The 21,009-nt window shown below is 39.7% G+C and overlaps 1 protein-coding gene across 6 annotated transcripts in view; it reads left to right on the top strand.

Annotated features, from left to right (window-relative positions):
• SPDYA (speedy/RINGO cell cycle regulator family member A) overlaps positions 1-21,009 on the top strand; it is a 43,171-nt gene that overhangs the window by 20,887 nt on the left and 1,275 nt on the right. For 5 of the 6 annotated variants that reach the window (XM_054474132.2, XM_054474131.2, XM_054474134.2 and 2 more), the window contains exons 6-7: positions 1,173-1,344; positions 11,862-12,159. In XM_054474132.2, coding sequence (XP_054330107.1) covers positions 1,173-1,344; positions 11,862-12,159 — 470 coding nt within the window. Of the gene's footprint in view, positions 1-1,172; positions 1,345-11,861; positions 12,160-16,075; positions 16,221-21,009 lie in introns of those variants that run through there. The other variant, XM_054474136.2, reaches the window with a different exon arrangement.

The raw sequence follows: 21,009 nt of genomic DNA, 5'->3' as shown, positions 1-21,009 counted from the left end.
TTTTTTTTTTTTTTTTTTTTTGAGACAGAGTCTCTCCCTGTCACCCAGGCTGGAGTGCAGTGTCGCAATCTCAGTGGCTCACTGTAACCACTGCCTTCTGGGTTCAAGCGATTCTCCTGCCTCAGCCTCCCAAGTAGCTGGGATTACAGGCTCAGGCCACCACGCCCAGCTTATGTTTGTATTTTTAGTAGAGATGGGGTTTCACTGTGTTGGCCAGGCAGGTCTTGAACTCCTGGCCTCAAGCAATCCACCCACCTTGGCCTCCCGAAGTTCTGAGATTACAGGCGTGAGCCACCACGCCGGGCCCTCATCCTGTGTTTATGATTTTTGTTTCTTTTTTCTCTGTGTATTTCATCTTGAATACTTTCTATTGTGTCTTCAATTCACAGATGTTTTCTTTGTGGTATTTAATCTGCCATTAATCCCAATCAGTGTATTTTTCATTGTACACGTTGTAGTTTTCGTCTCTAAAAGTACATTTTCAATATGTCCACTTAACTTTTTGAACATACAGAATAGTTATAACTGTTTCAGTATCCTTATCTTTTATGTCAACCATGGGTATCAGTTTGGGGTTGATTTTGATTGATTATTCTCCTTATGATGAGTCATGTTTTCCTGCTTCTGTGCATGCCTGGTCCCCATCAAGTATTTAGCAGAATGCTGAGTTTCATATGTGTATAAGAAAATTACCTGAATCTGGGGAAAGATGTTAAGAAAAGATTAGGAGGAATACTGCCTAACATTCACATAGGGCTGCAAATAGTGGCTGTTCCCACCAGCCAGGCTGAAAAGATTCATAATTCATGGAGCATTGAGAAGAGTACTCAGGAAGGTCTTGCCTCAGTAGTGAGGAATAACTAGCCCCAGACTGAACAGTGTTCCAGATCCACCTAAAAAATCATAAAAGCAACATCTGAAAGAATCAGATTATTTCAAAGTAACTAACTGCATCCCAGAACAAAGCTCAAGATTTGTAGGAATAAGAAATACCTAGAACCCAACAAGGTAAAATTAACTACATGTATCTCTATTTTTGAACTCCATTTCTTTAAGTAACGTTGAACACCTTTCATGTGTTTATAAACCACTTTTATGTCTCTTGGTGTGTGTGAACTATCTGTTTCTGTCCTTTACCCATTTATTTTTTGGGTTGTGATCTTCTTTGTTAGGTATCTGGCTAATACAGTTGAAGAAGATGAAGAAGAAACCAAGTACGAAATTTTTCCATGGGCTTTAGGGAAAAACTGGAGAAAATTGTTCCCTAATTTCTTAAAGTTAAGGGACCAGCTCTGGGATAGAATTGACTATAGGGCTATTGTAAGCAGGCGATGCTGTGAGGAGGTAAGAATTTTAAAATGCTTTATATATGTAATCTCTGTTTTCTGTTTATCTTATTATCCTTGTTTTTTAACGTGCTTCTAATGTTTTGGTATTCTGTTTTTTTTTTTTTAATATGTAGAGTAGACCATTGGTCATTACCATGAATACAACTTGTGTATTACAATGTTGCTGTCTTATTACCACCATAACTAAAAACTGTCAGCCAGGCAAGCCCTGCTCACGCCTGTAATCCCAGCACTTTGGGGGGCTGAGGCGGGTGGATCTCCTGAGGTCAGGAGTTTGAGACCAGCCTGGCCAACATGGTGAAACCCCATCTCTACTAAAAATACAAAAATTAGGCTGGGTGCGGTAGCTCACGCCTGTAATCCCAGCACTTTAGGAGGCCGAGGCGGGCAGATCACGAGGTCAGGAGATCAAGACCATCCTGGCTAACATGGTGAAACCCGTCACTACTAAAAATACAAAAAAATTAGCCGGGCGTGGTGGCAGGCAACTGTAGTCCCAGCTACTCGGGAGGCTGAGGCAGGAGAATGGTGTGAACCCAGGAGGCAGAGCTTGCAGTGAGCAGAGATCGCACCACTGCACTCCAGCCTGGGCGACAGAGCGAGACTCCATCTCAAAAAAAAAGAAAAAGAAAAATACAAAAATTAGCCAAATGTGGTGGCTGGTGCCTGTAATCCCAGCTACTTGGGAGGCTGAGGCAGGAGAATCACTTAAACCCAGGAGGTGGAGGTTGCGGTGAGCTCAGATGGTGCCACTGTACTCCAGCCTGGGCAACAGAGCGAGACTCCATCTCAAAAACAAACAAACAAACAAATTGTCATTTCTGTTTTTCAGAGCAGCCTACTTCTATAGTAAGTACTTCTTTTTTTGAGACAGAGTCTTGCTCTGTCACCGAGGCTGGAGTGCAGTGGTGCGATCTCTGCTCACTACAAGCTCCGCCTCCCGGGTCCACGCCGTTCTCTTGCCTCAGCCTCCCAATTAGCTGGGACTACAGGCGCCCGCCACTATGCCTGGCTAATGTTTTGTATTTTTAGTAGAGACATATATTAAATGGTATACAATTTAAATATTCTTTAAAATCATAGCTCTTTTCACATAGAATATATTGTTTCCTTGATGCCAAATCTTATTAGGATAAATCAGCAAGACACTAAAAATTTAATAATCAGTTATTTTACCAAATGTTCTGGTTTTTAATAAAGTCAGTATTTCAAACTACAGAAAAATTCTAGAGTAGAAAATTAAGTGGAAAGCAGTGGTCACTGTAAGCTCTAGTATTAGTTCAGAAAAATTTGATAAATGTTGATATACTTGCAAATCTTAAGATTTGATAGAATTAACTTATTCATTAATATACATTGATTTAGTGAGCACTTAGTAAATATCTACCAGAAACGATATTATTTCTTTTAATTTAAAAAGGGCAGGCAGGCATGGTAGCTCACACCTGTAATCCCAGCACTTTTGGAGGGAAGGTGGCCTGGATCGCTTGAGTCCAAGAGTTCAAGACCAGCCTGGGTAACATGGCAAAACACTGTCTCCACAAAAAATACAAAAAATTAGGTAGGCGTGGTGGTGCACACCTGTAGTCCCAGCTACTTGAGAGGCTGTGGTGTGAGAATCACCTGAGCCCAGGAGATTCAGGCTGCCATGAGCCATAATTATGCCACTGCCCTCCAGCCTCAGCAACAGAGCAAGACCCTGTCCCAAAAAATAAAAATAAAAAAGGCTTGAAGCAAAAATAGCAGTATCACATCTATTAATTCTAGGCAGTAGGGATATGGATGTTTGTTATATTATTCCTAATGCTTTTTCATAATTTTAAAATTTAGCAACATTTAAAAAAATATTAATGGAATTGTTTTTCCTCTTCAAAAAGGTCACCTTATTTAAATGAATTTAATTCCGTTATCCTTATCACAATACTTTGTTTCCTTCTGTAGCACTGAATAAAATTTGTAATTATTTATTTGCTTATCTATTGTCTAAACAATAAACTGTAAATGTAATGAAGTAAAAAATCTAGTACACTTCCAATATCTCCCATCTCTGTCCTCACACTTCAATTACATCAGTCATGCATTACTCTCTTTTACTGAGAAAACAGAAGCAGTAGAACAGACTGTCCACATTCTCACATCTTATCGTCCATCCTGCCTACATGCATACCCCTATATTCTGCCTTCTCCTTGTTACTGTGAAAGAATGATCTTTGCTCCTATCCAAATCCATTCCCTCTACTTATGCACTAGATCTCATCTTTTCTTGCTTTCTCAAGGACATCACATTCCAGTAATTGTCCCCTTTCCAGCATTTCACATTTTGTATTTTATTGGATCACTGCCATCAGAATATAGAATTGCTCTAAGATATCCATCAATAAAAACAAAAACAAAAACTGTATCCCCCAGCTACCACTACATTTCTCTGCTTTGCCTCCCTTATAACCAAACTCCTTGAAGAATTGCTTGTATTCTATCTCTACTTCTGTTCTTTCCATTCTCTTTGAACCTGTTATATAAAGTCTTTTTCCCATCATTCTGTAGAAACTTGTCAGGCCACCAAATATCTCTATATGGCCAAATCCCAAGGTTAATTTGTATTCTTCAATCTACTCAATTTAGCAGCATTTGGTACTATCCCTCATTTCTTCCTGAAACGCTGTCTTCACTTGGTTTTGAGGATACCAGGTTTTTTTCAGTCACTTTTGCCAGTTCCTTTTCACCTCACCAACTTCATTAGAGTGCCCCAGGGGTCAGACTTAGGGTCTCTTCTCCTTTCTATTGGTATTAACTTATTAGGTGACCCCATTCACTCTCAAGGCTTTAACACTAACAACTAATAATTTCTTCCAATTCCAGATCTGCATAACAAATCGCCTGTTGATATTTTTTGTCTAATTGATACCTCAAACTTAACATGCCTAAAATTGAACTCCTGACTCCTTGACACAGACTTCCAGATCTGCTCCTCCTGCAGTCTTCCACATATTCATAAGTAGCAACTCTATCGTTTTAGTTGCTCAGGCCAAAAAATTATTTCCACTTACCCTTCTTTTTCTTATATTTGTACCTTGAAAAAATATCCAGCATCCTACCATTTCTCACCCCCTCCACCACTAATACTATACTTTTATTGTCACCTCTTGCCTCGATTACTGGCATAAGTTTCCAAATAGTCTCTCGCACCCCCCACCTTTTTTTTTTTTTTTAAAGACAGGGTCTTACTCTGTTACCCAGGCAGGAGTGCAGTGGTGTGATCATGGCTCATTGCAGCCTTAACCTCCTAGACTCAAGCGATCTCCTGCCTTAGCCTCCCAAGTAGCTGGGACTACAGGCATGTGCCACCATGCCCAGCTAATTTATTTTTTGTAGAGATGGGGTCTCGCTATGTTGCCCAGGCCGGTCTCAAACTCCTGTGCCCAAACAATCCTCCCACCTTGGCCTCCCAAAGTGCTGGGATTGCAGGTGTGAGCTACCATGCACAGCTATAATCTATTCTTCATACAGCTGCCAAAGTAATTTTTTTTTTTTAGGTAAGTCAAATCATGACTTCTCTACTCCAAAGCCTGCAGTGTCTTCCACCCTTACACAGGGTAAAAGAGAAAGTCCCTGTCATGGTCCTACATGGTCTATCAGCCCTCCTCCGTTATCTCGTTGATTTCATCTCATATCTTTGCTCTTCCACTCAAGCTACACTGGCCTCCTTACCTCAAAGATACCAGTTACACTCCCATCTCATGGTCTTTGCACTTACTATTTCCATAACCTGGAATGTTGTTCCCCAAATATCAGTGTGCTTCACTTCCTAACTACGTTCAGGATTCTGCTTAAATGTCACCTCAGAGAGACCTTTCCTTATCACCTTATATAGAGTAGTATCTCCCTCCATGGAATAGAAGTGTCCAGAAATATACCGTCACAATTATGTTCAATTGAATTTTGACAAGGGTACCAAGAAAATTCAATGGGGAAAGTGTAGTCTTTTCAACAAATGGTGCTGGGATATCTACATGCAAAAGAATGAAGCCGAACCTCTGGTTTATACCATACATAAAAATTAACTCAAAATGGATCAAAGACCTAAATGTAAAACCTAAAACCATAAAACTCTTAGAACAAAACATAGGGGTAAGTCTTCATGATCTTGAATTAGGTTTCTTAGATAAGATACCAAAAGTAGCAAGTAACAAAAGAAAATATAAAATAGACATCATCAAAATTAAAACCTTTTGTCCTTCAAAGGATACCAAGTGAAGAGATGACCTACAAAATGAAAAAAATTTTTTGCAAGTCATCTATTTGATAAGGGTCTTGTATCTAGAAATATAAAGAGCTTTACAACTTAATAATAAAAAGACAATCAATTTAAAAAATGGGCAAAGAATCCGAATAGACATTTCTCCAAAGAAGGTATGCAAATTGCTAAAACACACACACACAAACACACACACACACACACACACACTTGAAAAGATGTTCAACATCATTAGCTGTCAGGGATTGCAAATCAAAAGCACGATGAGATATTACTTCACACCCACTGTGATGGCTATAAACAAAAATAAAAGTATTGGAGAGGATGTGGAGATACTGGAACCCTCATACACTTCTTATGGAAATGTAAAATGGGGAAGTTGCTTTGCATAACAGTCTGGCAATTCCTCACAAGGTTAACATAGAGTTACCATATGACCCAGCAAGTCTAGTTCTAGCTATATATGCCAAAGGATAAAAACAAAACTATGTCCACACAAAAAACTTTAACATGAATGTTCATAGCATTATTCACAATAGCCACAGTAGAAACAACCTAAATGTCCATCAGCTGATAGAATGGATAAACAAAATAAGGTATATCCCTACAATGAAATATTACTTGGCAATTAAAAGGAATGAAGTACCTGGTTCAAGCTACAATGCAGATAACCTTGAAAAGATTATGCTACATAAAAGAAGCCTGTCACAAAGGACGACATATTGTATGATTCCATTTATATGAAAGGTCCAGAATAGACAAATTCAAAGACAGAAAGTAGATTTGTGGTTACTATGGGCTGAGAGAAGGGAGAAAATGGAGTGTGATTATTTATAGAGTGATGAAAATGTTTCAAAATTGACCGTGGTTATGGTTGCTCAACTCTGAATATATTGAATATCATTGAATTGTACATTTCAATTGGGTGATTCTAAGGCATTTTAATTACATTTCAAAGCTGTTAAAATTAAAAGTAGTTCCTCCCACTATTATTCTGTATTCCCTTTTTCAGTTCCAATTTTCCTCATAGCACTCAACCATCATGTAACTGACTCCTTTTTACTTATTTATCTTGTTAATAAATTTCCTCCCACTAAAATACAGATTCCAAGAGAGCAGGGTCTTTATTTTGCATTTGTTTGTTTTGTTTTGTTTTTGTTTTTGAGACAGGGTCTCATTCTGTTACCCAGGCTGCCGGCTGCAGTGTGCAATCATAGCTCACTGCAACCTTGAACTCCTGGGCTCAAGCAATCCTCCCACCTTGGCCTCCCAAAGTTCTGCGATTACAGATGTGAGCCATAGTGCCTGACCCTATTTTTTTTTTTTTTTTAAGACAGAGTTTCATTCTGTTGCCCAGGCTGGAGTGCAGTGGTGTGATCTCGGCTCACTGCAACCTCCACCTCCTGGGTTCAAGCGATTCTCCTGCCTCAGCCTCCCAAGTAGCTAGGATTATAGCTGGGGTTACTGGCATGTGCCACCATGCCCGGCTATTTTGTATTTTTAATAGAGACAGGGTTTTCACCATGGTGGCCAGGCTGGTCTCAAACTCCTGATCTCAAGTGATCCACCTGCTTCAGCCTCCCAAAGTGCTGGGATTACAGGCGTGAGCGCCCAGCCTTATTTTGTTCTTATTCTATCTCCAGAGCCTAGAACAGTGCCTGGCACATAGTGGGTAGTCAATAAATATTTGTTGACTGATCAAATGAATGGAACTTCCGATTCTTTTTCATACCTTCTTATCCATTAAATAGGGAAACAATAAACTATAAAATAATTATTCACTGAGCTCACTTTGCACTGCCGCTTACTCCAGTGGCAGATAGAGAAGCTGTTTTTTGGCTGTTCCAACAAGGTACATTTGAATCATGTTGGCATATAGAAAAGGTAACTGCCTAGTAGATTTTATCCTGTTCTGTTAAGTGTTCACTGGACAACTACTTTATGAATAACACACCAAGTTCAGTGCCCTGGGAGTTTATTGTAAAGAAGTATTATATCACCCCATTCCCATTCCTGAAGCAGCAAGACATACTGTTGAAAATTTAACTGTTCTATACATTTGTTACTGAAAGCCTGGCATACTGCCAAACAAAACGTTTCTTTAGTCCCATATCCTAAAATAACCTCAAGTTAAGATAGTAGCTACAAACTAGCTTACAATAATAATACTTTACATTTGCACAGTGCTTTACAAATTATGACTTTTACAGAAATTATCACACAAATAGCTGTGAGGGTGGTGGCATCCTCATTTCACAGCTAATGAAACTGAGGACCAAGGAGGCTGGGATTTACTCAAAATCATAGAAGTGGCAGAGCCAGAACATCTAATGACTTCCTAGTGGTCTCTTTTTTCTGTGACATCTAGCCTCCATATAAACCATAGTGGTTAGTTTAGAAAATGAATTTATTGCTTGTCTCGGGAATTAAATAGCTGCAGTATTCTCTCCATTTCACAGATGCAAAAACTGTGGCTTAGTAAGATTGTGATTTGTCCATGGCCATGAAGTTAATAAGTAGCAGACACTAATAACTTAGTGCTCTTTGCATTATACACCACTGACATAAGAAAGAACATGTGCTGTCTTTTCAAATAATGAGTTTTGTAATTGTCTCTTTTCTTTTTTTAATCTTGGCTGCAAAGAAGCTAAGAGCCAGGTATTATCCTTGACCACATCGACTCTATTACATTTTATTACTGGCATGTCTGCTTTCCCCTTTTAGTCGAAATTTCCCTTTTGGGTCTAAGCTCAATGAAATTTTTTTCCCCTTTTTTCTCAGCTGCCTCATTCTTTTTTGGAAAGAGATGGGGTGTGATTAAATTGGAAAATATATGTAGGGCTTCTCCAGAAAAGAGTGGACTATTTCTTTTTTTATTCTGATTTTATCTTCTTACCTGATGATCTTATCAAAAACTCCTTTAAGGTGGGATTTATTTACATTGGTGATGGCTTAATTTCTAAACTGGTTCACACATTAGGGAGGATGCCTATCTAATGAGAGAGTTAGACTACACTTCCAGCCCCTTTCATGCATCATGGAGGGTAGCAATTTAATCAAGAAGTTTTTCTCTATTCCAGTTAATACTCTGGCCAAGATGCCACAATATCATCATAGCTGAGTTCTTCACTATCTATTACTTGATTCCAGATTAGGAATTTACAAAGCAATGAGATAAATAGTGTGTTTTGACAGAATAATCCAATGACAGTATGCAAAAGAGATCCAATGTAGGGAATGTATTGGAAACTGCTAAATTTGCCATAGCTGGAAACAAGGGTGTGAAGAAAATTGATAGCAGTGCTGAAGAAAATGAAACAGATGTTAGAAATGTTAAACAATTATAATTATCATTACCTGGTAACCAGTTGGATATAGGGTACATGGGAGAGGCAACTGTCAGTTTCAAATCTATATAACAGGAAGAGTAATGGGTTCCATAATGGAAATAGGGAAGGCTACAGAAGCAAACTGGATTCTGTGGGAAGATAAGGAATTTGGTATATAGACATGAATGTAAGGCAGTAACTGGATATAATTAAATGAATGGTCAACAGGTATGGTAAAAGTCATTATGTATAAATGATGCTTCGAGTATTTAAGAGATTCAAGGTCAAAGTAATATTAATACTTTTTAAGAACTTTCCAGGCACTGTTCTAAGTATTGCCCATGTATTAACTCTCACAGTTCTTAGATCTAGCTAGGTAATCCCAGATAAGAAACTAAGGAACAAAGAGGTTAAGTGACTTTTCCAAGGACACACAATAAGTAAAGCAGCACTCCAGTATTCAGGCCTAGGCAGTCTGACTCCAGAGTCAGTGCTTTTTTTTTTTTTTTTTTTTTTAATTTTTTCATGCCTATCCCTGTCTGCTCCCCATTCCTCCCCATTCTCCTCCCTGCCAGGGAGAGGAGAAGCTGACTGGGTTGGTTTTGACAGTCAGTGCTTTTAACACTTATATTATACTACCTCTTGAGATCACAGACAGGTAGAATATATACACAGAAAAACAGAGGGCCAAGTATCAAATTTTAGGAACACTGACCCAAGGCACCCCCCAATCACTAAAAATGACAAAAGAATAACATAAAGTAAAAAAGGGGGATGTTTCTAGTACGTCAGCTGCTACTAGTGTTTCAGAGAAGTCCGTTTCATAGAATCACAGCATTGGGGGATTGAAAGTGACCTGTTTTCTCATATAAAAGACACCCTATGGCCAGAAAGTTGTGTAATTTGCCCAAGGTCATAGAGGTAACGGATTTTTTTTTTTTTTTTTTTTTGAGACAGTTTTGCTGTTGTCACCCAGGCTGGAGTGTAATGGCAAGGTGTAAGCTCACTGCAACCTCCACCTCCCGGGTTCAAACGATTCTCCTGTCTTAGCCTCCCAAGTAGCTGGGATTATAGACATGCGCCACCATGCCCAACTAATTTTGTCTTTTTAGTAGAGGTGGGGTTTCACCATGTTGGCCAGGCTGGTCTCGAGCTCCTGACCTCAAGTGATCCACACACCTCAGCCTCCCAAAGTGCTGGGATTACAAGTGTGAGCCACTGCACCTGCCAGAGTAACAGAATTAAGATGAAAATCTAGCTCTCTTGACACTGGTACAGTTTTATTTTTAATTAATTTATCACAGTAAAATTCTAATTATATGATTATGTGTGTATAAAATATATGTAGACATATTTAAAAATAAGCATGGTTGTGTATTTTTCTAGGTGGATTAATATGTGGAGAGACTATGATGAACTTATTGCAAAAATAACAGTTTTTGGCTGAGCGAGGTGGCTCACGCCTGTAATCCCAGCACTTTGGGAGGGCGAGGACGGTGGATCACTTGAGGTCAGGCGTTCAAGACCAGCCTGGCCAACATGGTGAAACCCTGTCTCTGCCAAAAATACAAAAATTAGCTGGGCATGGTGGCAATTACAGGAGTGGGCCATTGCACCCGGACTTTCTAAATGTTTTGAAAATCACTGCTAGGCAATTAATAAGGCTCTGTCTAGCTCTTGAATGTTACAGTTCTCATTTACTTTGGGTCATTGATTACTGTAACTAAAGACTTTTGCTTAGAATGCTTAGAAGTTTTAGATTTCATGAGGTTAGCACGTATGTACAGTTCCCCAGCTTGACTTCTTAAATAATTGCCATTTGCCAGATCCTCACTATGTGATTATTTTACACATCATTTAGTCCTCAGAATAATCCTGTGAAGTAGATGATATGCCCATTTTAGAGATGAAGAAATTGAGTCCCAGGAAAGTTAAATAACTTGCCCAGTATTATACAGCTAGCATGTGGCAGTGCCAGGGTAAGAAACTAAGTGTACCCTGACTCTAAAGCCCATGTTTTATTTAACAAACCTTATAGAACAATGCCTGGCAGATAGTGAGGCTTTATAAATAATGCCTCATCTGATCCTCCCAGCAACCCTTTAAAATAGACATTTATTATCTCCATGCTGATGAAACTGAGGAGCAGCGAGAGGTTAAATAACTTACCTCTGTTCTTATTCACCATATCTCTTGTCATAATTGCAGACGTTTTAAGATTAGCATAACACACATAGCTGGGAACCTTAATTATTTTTATTTTTACTTTTATTTTTTGAGACGGAGTCTCTCTCTGTTGCCCAGGCTGGAGTGCAGTGGCGCGATCTCAGCTCACTGCAAGCTCCGCCTCCTGGGTTCACGCCATTCTCCTGCCTCAGCCTCCTGAGTAGCTGGGACTACAGGCGCCCACAACCACACCCGGCTAATTTTTTTGTATTTTTAGTAGAGACGGGGTTTCACCGTGTTAGACAGGATGGTCTTGATCTCCTGACTTTGTGATCCACCCGTATCGGCCTCCCAAAATACTGGGATTACAGGGGTGAGCCACCATGCCTGGCCAGTTAACTTTTTTTAACCCAATACATTCCAAAGTTAAGAATTACATATTGTTCTGGAGTAACTGTATTATCTTTCCCAAACTTAGAATATTCAGAATTTAAAAATAAATACCCTGACAACCTGGAAGGTTGCTTCAGTCCTATTTCCTGTTTAAAATAATTTACTTTGTCAGTTATTGTCTTAAAGATCCAAGCAATGAGTCACTTTTTAGTAATATTGCCTTATCTGGAAGTGCTTTGTTTTTTAAATCAGCAATTTGGATTTTTATCTTCATTTATAGACAGTTGTTCTTGAGTTATAAGTTTTGAACTCAATTTTAGTAAATTTTGAAATATTACTAAAATTCTAAAAGTTAGCTTTCTATTATAGGTTATGGCCATTGCACCAACCCATTATATCTGGCAAAGAGAACGTTCTGTTCATCACAGTGGAGCTATCAGAAACTACAACAGAGATGAAGTTCAGCTGCCCCGGGGACCTAGTGCCACACCAGTAGATTGTTCACTCTGTGGTAAAAAAAGAAGATATGTTAGACTGGGATTGTCTTCATCATCATCTTTATCCAGTCATACAGCAGGGGTGACAGAAAAACATTCTCAGGACTCATACAACTCACTGTCAATGGACATAATAGGTGATCCTTCTCAAGCTTATACCTGTTCTGAAGGTATGATTTAGTAATATGCTAGAATTAGATTTATGCATGTTGTTTACTGAGCTCTAGTCAGTCCTTGCTGGCAGGGATACATAATAATTTATATACTCCAACAATATGAGTTAAATTAATCTTGAAATTTTCTCCCCTTTCAGTTACTTTTTGTCTTGTGTCCGTATCTGTTTTGTGGCGACCCACCTAAACAGATTTTTAATGTGACCTATGTTAAGTTGAAAACGAATGCACCATAAGCCTCAGTATTTTAAGAGCCTGGATCATTTTTTTGAAATGTTTATTTTATTCAAAAGGGTTTCAAGAAGAAAATAAATTTACTTGTAATCTCACTTTCTAACTATTGGTTTCCTTCTGTATACTTTTCTAACAAAATTAGAACCATACTATATGTCTAGGCCTGCTTTTTTCATTTATCACGAAGTATTTTCCCATGTCATTATTGAGTCCTCCAAAACCAGTTTTGTTTTTTTTTTTTTTGAAACAGAGTCTCACTTTGTCACCCAGGCTGGAGTGCAGTGGGACAATCTCGGCTTACTGCAGCCTCCGCCTCCCAGGTTCGGGTGATTCTCATGCCTCAGCCTCCTAAGTATCTGGGATTACAGACATGTGCCACCATGCCCAGATAGTTTTTCTGTTTTTAGTAGTGAGGGATTTCACCATGTTGGCCAGGCTGGTCTTGAACTCTTGGCCTCAAGTGATCTGCCTTCCTCAGCCTCCTAAAATGCTGGAATTACGGACGTGAGCTACCGCACCCAGCCAAAAACCTGATTTTTAATTCTGACATGGTATAAGTACCATAATTTCTTTATATATTTCATTTTGTTGGGATTTAAGTGGCTTTCAGCAATAGTGTATTAATTAGAAAAGAACCTTATTAGCTGAAAAAATACAACTGCACCATAATTTCACTCAAATTATTTTTATATATAGTATTATCTGACATTTCTTTTCTAGAAATGTCTAGAAATAGTACTAGAATAATATTCTACTATCAGTGATCCTTTTTACTTATAAAGCCTTCCAGATTTTCACCCATCTCAAGACAGGGTGGACAGATTTTTGGTGGTCCTTTCTAATTCTATCATGAGAAATTAACACACCTGCATTATTTCAAAATTTTACCTATTTGTTTTTACCACAAAGATATTAATAGTGGCTACTGAAGCTTTACTAAAGGAGGAACTAGACTCTAAGATTCTTGAAGGTAGGGGTTATGCCTCAGTCATTGTTCTATTTCTTGGCCACAGTAATCACTCAACAAATTTGCACGACAGTATAGTCTCTTCCTTTTCAACACCTTCAGGCATATTTTTTATTATGCTGAGGCAAGAGGATCACTTGAGGCCAGGAGTTTGAGACCATCCTGGGCAACATAGCAAGACCCCATCTATTTAAAAAATTGTCTTTTAGCATCCCTCCTCTCCCAGCTTCCTTTACTCTTTGATCCTTGTAATAGGTAAGCTTTACTAAATGTTTACAATGTCCAAGGCAATATATAATGCATTTTATATTCATAATATCATTTAATATTCACAGCCAACTTTAGGGTGAATACTATACCTCCACTCAGCAGATAAGGCAACTGAAGCTTAGAGAAGTTAAATAATTTGCCCAAGGAGCTGGAGTGACATGTGAATTCAGGTCTCTGACTCCAAACTAGAGCCTGAATTCCTAAATATTATGGTCTACTGCCCTTTTGATGCAATCCTGCTGTTGGCAGTGAAAATAAGCTGCCACGGAAGCCTTCTAGCAGACTACTAAGGAGGTGGCGAAAGCATTAAGATCCAAGTCCTTGATGAAAGGCTACATGAAGTGAGCTGGGAGAGAATTCCAAGAATTTGAACAGATATTTACAGAAAGCAAAACAGAAGCAGTTATACATATTTTATTCAGACCAACCACTGTAGATATCAACAGTAATAACACTCCATAGTATAGGCCTTGACATCTCAACAGGAAATTTGAGTGCACCTGGGGAAGAAGGGGCTCTGCCAGTCAGTATACTTTGGAGAAAAAATAAAGGTCTTTGAGGGACTGTGGATGAAAAATGGGGTATTAACTTAGGGGAGTTGTAGAAGGAACTGTGTGCTTTCATCCTTTCACTGGGTGAAAGCCATGATTTAGGATTTATAGCCCTATACGGGAAGGAACAAATATTTACCCATAGCCATTTTATTCTGAGTATTAACCCATGGTTAACTGTAAAACTCTTTGCTTCAGGATGTCAGAGTGTAAGCAATATAAAGGAAAAGTATTGATTGTACACATATTTTACCAGTAAAAATATACATTCATTTTCCTCCAATAGTTTTAATGGAGAGGGAGCTCATTGGGAGTAGAGGGGAGAGTGCAGGATAATAGGGACACACGATGCTACAGGAGTGGGATGAGTCTCTCACTGCCTAAACAGCTGCTGATTTAGTGACCTCTACTAGCAAAATTTTCTTCCTCCATTCCACCTAAGGTTGGAATCATCTGATAGTATGTGGTTGCAAAAACTGAATTCAGCATTCTCCAAGAAAGACACAAAAAATTCATGCTCTGCTTTAGATTTCTATGCTAAACTTAGCATAGATGCTGATCAGTGCTTCCACCTTTCTTTCAAACACAAGCAAACAACTCAATTTGCAAGTAAAGACATGTTTTCCTACCTTAAATTTTTTTTTGTTAAAAACAACACATTCAAATAAAAGTTTTAGATAAACATGTTTATGACATTTATTAAGAACAAAATATTTTTCAATTTGACAAGGTGGGGTAAAAATACTGTCAAAAATTTGACTTTTGGGGCCAGGCACAGTGGCTTGTGCCTGTAATCCCAGCACTTTGGGAGGCCAAGAGGGGGCGGATCACCTGAGGTCAGGAGTTCCAGACCAGCCTGGCCAACATGGTAAAACCCTGTCTCTATTAAAAATACAAAAATTAGCTGGGCATGGTGGTACATGCCTGTAATCCCAGCTACTCAGGAGGCTGAGGCAGGAGAATCGCTTGAACCTGGGAGGTGGAGGTTGCAGTGAGCCAAGATGGTGCCACTGCACTCCAGCCTGTGTGAAAAGAGCAAAACTTCGTCTCAAAAAAAAAAAAAAAAAATTGACTTTTGGGAAGGATAGATGAAGCATTCTTTTAGGTGAAGCATTCTTTACATATTTATATACATCACAATCACCAATCACATGCTAGATACTTAATCTCATTTAACATCCAACCCCCTAAGAAATCTTGAAGTGGCATTATTATATTCATTTTACTGATGAAAAAACAAACTCAGAAAAGTCACACCATTACCAGGTAAAACAATAACAGAAACAAGATGGGAACCCAGTTCTATCTAAATATATAACATATTTTTATAATAACTAAACTACTATTGTTTCTCCTTACTGATGATGCCTGGGCTGGTCCATGTGAAACATAGATATATATTATGTATTATCTGAGGACCCATGAGATTTTAGAGTGAAGCCAAGGGAAAAGAAAATAAGCCAAGCTTTAGCCCTGGATCATATAGGGAGGCATGTAACATTCCAACTGTTAAATAATCTAAAACCAAATAATTTTTCCTCAGAAATAAATCCTTCTTTGAATTTTCTTACTTATTTTTGTCATTACCACTGTTCTAGTCATCCAGGTTTAAAACTCTTACACTTAATGAAGGTATAATTAGGGCATATAAGTTAATAATGTGATAAGGGCTGTGCTAAGTATATGATCAACACTAGGAGCACAAAAGATTTCAGAATTAATTCTGTGGGGTGAGAGGTTTGGTGAAGGTTTTTCAAAGTAAGATATTAGCTGGGCATTGACTGAGTCCTGTTTTGCCCAGAGAATTAAGGGAAGGGCCTTCTGAATAGCAGACAGAAGTTTGAAAATACAGCTGGTCCTTGACTTACCTATGGTTGCTATACACATTCAGTGGAAAGCTGTACCATGGTCTCTCTTGATGCTGGGCAGAGGCAGTGAGCTGCAGCTTCCAGGCAGCCGTGAAATCATGAGAGTAAACAACTGATTTTCGACAGTGTACCGTATTGCCAGATGATGTTCCCCAACTGTAGCCTAATGTAAGTGTTCTGAGCGCATTAAGGTAGGCTAGGCTAAGCTGTGATGTTCGGTGGTGAGCTGTATTAAATGCATCTTTTTAAAAATATTTTTTGCTGAGCGCGGTGGCTCACATCTGTAATCCCAACACTTTGGGAGGCCGAGGTGGGCGGATCACCTGAGGTCAGAAGTTCGAGATCAGCCTGACCAATATGGTGAAACCCCATCTCTACTAAAAATACAAAATTTAGCTGGGCATGGTGGCGGGTGCCTGTAGTCCCAGCTACTCGGGAGGCTGAGACAGGAGAATTGCTTGAACCCGGGAGGCGGAGGTTGCAGTGAGCCAAAATCATGCCCCTGCACTCCAGCCTGGGCAACAGAGTGAGACTCCATCTCAAAAAAGAAAAAAATAGAATAAAAATATTTTTTAAAAATAGAGATGGGGTCTCACGTTGCCCAGGCTGGTCATGAACTCCTGGCCTTAAGCAGTCCTCCACCTTTGCCTCCCAAAGTGCTGGGATTACAAGTGTGAGCTACTGTGCCCAGCCAAATGCTTTTTTTCCCCCACCAGACAGGATCTTGCTCTGTCACCTGGGCTGGAGTGTAGTGATGTGATCATGGCTCACTGTAGCCTCAACCTCCTCTAAGTGATCCTCCCACCTCAGCCTCCTGAGTAGCTGGCACTACAGGCATGTACCACCATGCCCAGCTCTTTTTTTTTTTTTTTTTTTTGTAGAGACTTCCTATGTTGCCCAGACTGGTGCTGGTCTCGGACTCCTGACCTCAAGCAATCCTCCCACCTTGGCCTCCCAAAGTGCTGGGGTTACAGATGTAAATCACTGCACCTGGCCCAAATGCATTTTGACTTAATGATATCTTCAAGTTACAGGAGTTTATTGGGACATAACTCCATTGTAAGTCAAAAAGTCTCGATATATAAATTTTCTCTCTGCATCCAATGAATTACCAGCTTATCTGGTTGTTCTTTCATAATATTTTGTTTGTTTCTTTGTTTGTTTGAGATGGAGTTTCGCTTGTTGCCCAGGCTGGAGTGCAATGGTGCGATCTCAGCTCACTGCAACCTCCATCTCCCAGGTTCAGGCAATTCTTGTGCCTCAGCCTTCCTAGTAGCTGGGATTACAGGCATGCTTCACCATGCCCAGCTAGTTTTTGTAGTTTTAGTAGAGACAGGGTTTCACCATGTTGGTCAGGCTGGTCTCGAACTCCTGACCTCAGGTGATCCACCTGCCTCAGCTTCCCAAAGTGCTGGGATTACAGGTGTGGGCCACCGCGCCCGACCTGTCTGCTTATTTTCTACTATTAATCACCTTATATATGTATTACTATGAAAGCTCTGATTTAACAGTTTTTTCCTCCAGTTAAATTCTCATAGACACCACTAACAGATTAACTTAAAATACCTTTTACATGACCATAGAAACTTCAGAAGTTCCCACTGCCTCTGAAAATATGAAGTTCAAAATGAAAGCCTCCCCCAATCACAGAACTATATACTATGTATACCTAAATTTCCCTCTAGAACAACCAAGTCAACAGATAAAACAATACATGATCCTTGGCTGGGCATGGTGGCTCACGCCTGTAATCCCAGCACTTTGGGAGGATGAAGTGGGCAGATCACTTGAGGTCAGGAGCTCGAGACCAGCCTGGCCAACATGGTGAAACCCCGTCTCTACTAAAAATAGAAAAATTAGCCAGGCGTGGTGGTGGTGGTGCATGACTGTAATTCCAGCTACTCCAGAGGCTGAGGCAGGAGAATTGCTTGAACCTGGGAGGTGGAGGTTGCAGTGAGCTGAGACTGCACCACTGCACTCCAGCCTGGGTGACAGAGCTAGATGCCATCTCAAAAAACAAAAACAAAAACATGATCCAGTGTAGGTTTAAAGGTATCAGGAAAGTTTTAGTGACTATTTACTGGGTATAAAAGGTAGGGCCTCTGGAAGGCATTGGGATGACAGTTTTCAGTCAGTCTCAAATCTTTAGTTTACAGGACAGCCAGACATAGACATAGAAGGCTAACATTAGAAGGTATCGGTCCCATAAACCAGACTGTAAACATACTTATTGTTTGGAGGAGGGCTGAAGAAAGGGCTTAAGCTGGGCCTTGATTGACTAGAATGGACAACTACCAAAGAAAAAGAAGAGAAATAGAAGAAAACTACACACACACACACACAAAAGGGAAGTGAGGGGAAATGAATGGATACTGTTAAAAAGGTCTTGTTCAATTCAACATCTGCTGAGCACCATGTGCCAAGCAGAAACTAAGTATTCTCCATGAAACAGGAGTGAAGGGCAGAACTTTTCTTGGCTCTCAAGCCAGCCCCTTCTCAAAGTAGACAATTGGGGATTGACACATGATAGGCATTCAAAGCATTAAATGAATGACATAATTTCATTACTAGCTAAATAGAAGGGTAGAAGAACAGGGAGTATTCCATGATGGAATTAAAAAATGGACTTCAGGCCACGTGCAGTGGCTCATTCCTGTAATCCCAGCAGTTTGGGTGGCTGAGTCGGGTGGATCACCTGAGGTCAGGAGTTTGAGATCAGTCTGGCCAACATGGTGAAACCCTATTTCTACTAAAAATACAAAAATTAGCCAGGCGTGGGAGCATGTGTCTGTAATCCCAGCTACTTGGGAGGCTAAGGCAGGAGAATTGCTTGAACCTAGGAGGTGGAGGTTGCAGTGAGCCAAGACCATGCCATTGCACTCCAGTCTGGGCAACAGAGCGAGACTCTGTCTCAAAAAAAAAACAAAAAACAAAAAACACTTCAGAGCTTCTATATAGTCATGCGCCACATAATGACATTTCACTCAAGGTGAGACTGCGTACAGGATGGTGTTCCCCTAAGATTATAATGGCTGGGCATGGTGGCTCACACCTGTAATCCTAGAACTGTGGGAGGCCAAGGCAGGTGGATGGATCACTTAAGGTCAGGAGTTTGAGACCAGCCTGGCTAACATGATGAAACCCTGTCTCCTAAAAAAATACAAAAATTAGCCGGGCATGATGGCACATACCTGTAATCACAGATACTCAGGAGGCTGAGACAGGGGAATTGCTTGAACCCGGGAGTCGGAGGTTGCAGTGAGCCAAGATCGTGTCACTGCACTCCAGCCTGGGCAACAGAGCAAGACTCTGTCTCAAAAAAAAAAAAAAAAAAAAAGAAAAGAAAAAGAAAAGAAAAGAAGGAGGAAGGAAGGAAGGAAAGATTATAATGGAGCTAAAAAATTCCTATCACCTACTGACATCATAGCCCTTAGTGCAACACAGTACCTTTTCTATGTTTAGATACACACATACTTACCATTGTCTTATAAATGCCTATGGTAGTTAGTACAGTAACATGCTATCCAGGTTTGCAGTCTAGCAGCAGTAGGCTATACCATATAACCTAGGTGTGTAGTAGGCTATACCACCTAGGTTTGTGTAAGTACACTATGTAATGTCCAAACAATGATGAAGCTGCCCAACTGCATTTATCAGAATGTACTGCCACTGTTAAGCAATGTATAACTGTATCTGGAAATGTTACAAAAGCTATAAAGGCATCATTATCATATAAATGTTCAGCTAGTTATCATACAGAAATATAACACCAGAATACTCTGCTCCTGATTCAATCACTTGTCTAAATGCAGCCAGAGTGATTTTCAAAACACAGATCTAAACATGTCACCCCTTACTTAAATTCTTCAATGGAATCCCATTTTTCTTAGGATAGACCAATTCCTTCACGGGCATATAAGAACTTGCATGGCCTCATCCCCATCTATCTATCCAGTCTTTTCCACTCTACCCCAGCATCACTTTTTATTCCCATTTTCCCTGCTGTAGTTAATTCCTACTTAGCATTCAGGTCTCAGCTCAATTGTCACTTGCTAGGGCAAAGTCCCCCATTATGGTTACTCATAGTACCTTGTACTTCTTTGGGGGGAATTTTAACAGTTTTAGTTTTATATCCGTGTGATTAATGTCAAGCTCTATCATAGACTGTAAACTCTAAAAAGGCAGAGATTTTACTTTAAAATGTTCTATGTTCTGTAATATGTTATTTAATAAAAAATTTACACACATGTATAATTTTAAATACTTCTAGCCTAAGAGATAAATCTAGGAATGGTAGCATTTACCCTCCAAGGCATTACTATTTTACAGCCCATAAAACAGGCCGGGCATGGTGGCTCCACACCTATAATCCCAGCACTTTGGGAGGTCAAGGCAGAAGGATTGCTTGAGCTTAGGAGTTTGAGACCAGCCTGGGCAACATGACAAACCCCATCTCTACCAAAAAACCCACAAAAATTAGCTGGGCGTGGTGGCATGTGCCTGTAGTCCAACTACACGGGAAGCTGAGGTGGGAGGCTTGCTTGATCCTGGGAGATTGAGGCTGCAATGAGCCATGATCACGCCACTGCACTCCAGCCTGGGTGACAGAATGAAAATCTGTCTCAAAAACAAAAAAAACAAAAAAAACACACACACAACTAAAAACCTATAAAACATCTATATTTAAACAGCGACCTAATCACTCTAAGTCACTGTTTATCTGTAAAATATGGATAACCTGAAAGATAAGTTGTCCATAGTAAGTGAAAAACATATATAAAGTTTTCAAAACAATGTATGGTATGTGGTAAATAATAAATAACTGGTGCCTATGAATAAGAAGTCCCATTTGTAATTAATTCATGTTTCCAAAATGTATTCTCCAAACATTTTTTTTTTTTGAGATGGAGTCTCGCCCTGTCACCCAGGCTGGAGTGCAGTGGCACAATCTCAGCTC

The sequence above is a fragment of the Pongo pygmaeus genome, chromosome 12 (assembly GCF_028885625.2).
Source record: "Pongo pygmaeus isolate AG05252 chromosome 12, NHGRI_mPonPyg2-v2.0_pri, whole genome shotgun sequence".
Taxonomy (NCBI): Eukaryota; Metazoa; Chordata; class Mammalia; order Primates; family Hominidae; genus Pongo; species Pongo pygmaeus.
Note: the sequence above shows the minus strand (reverse complement) of the source record. Positions and strands in the feature narration are given on the sequence as shown.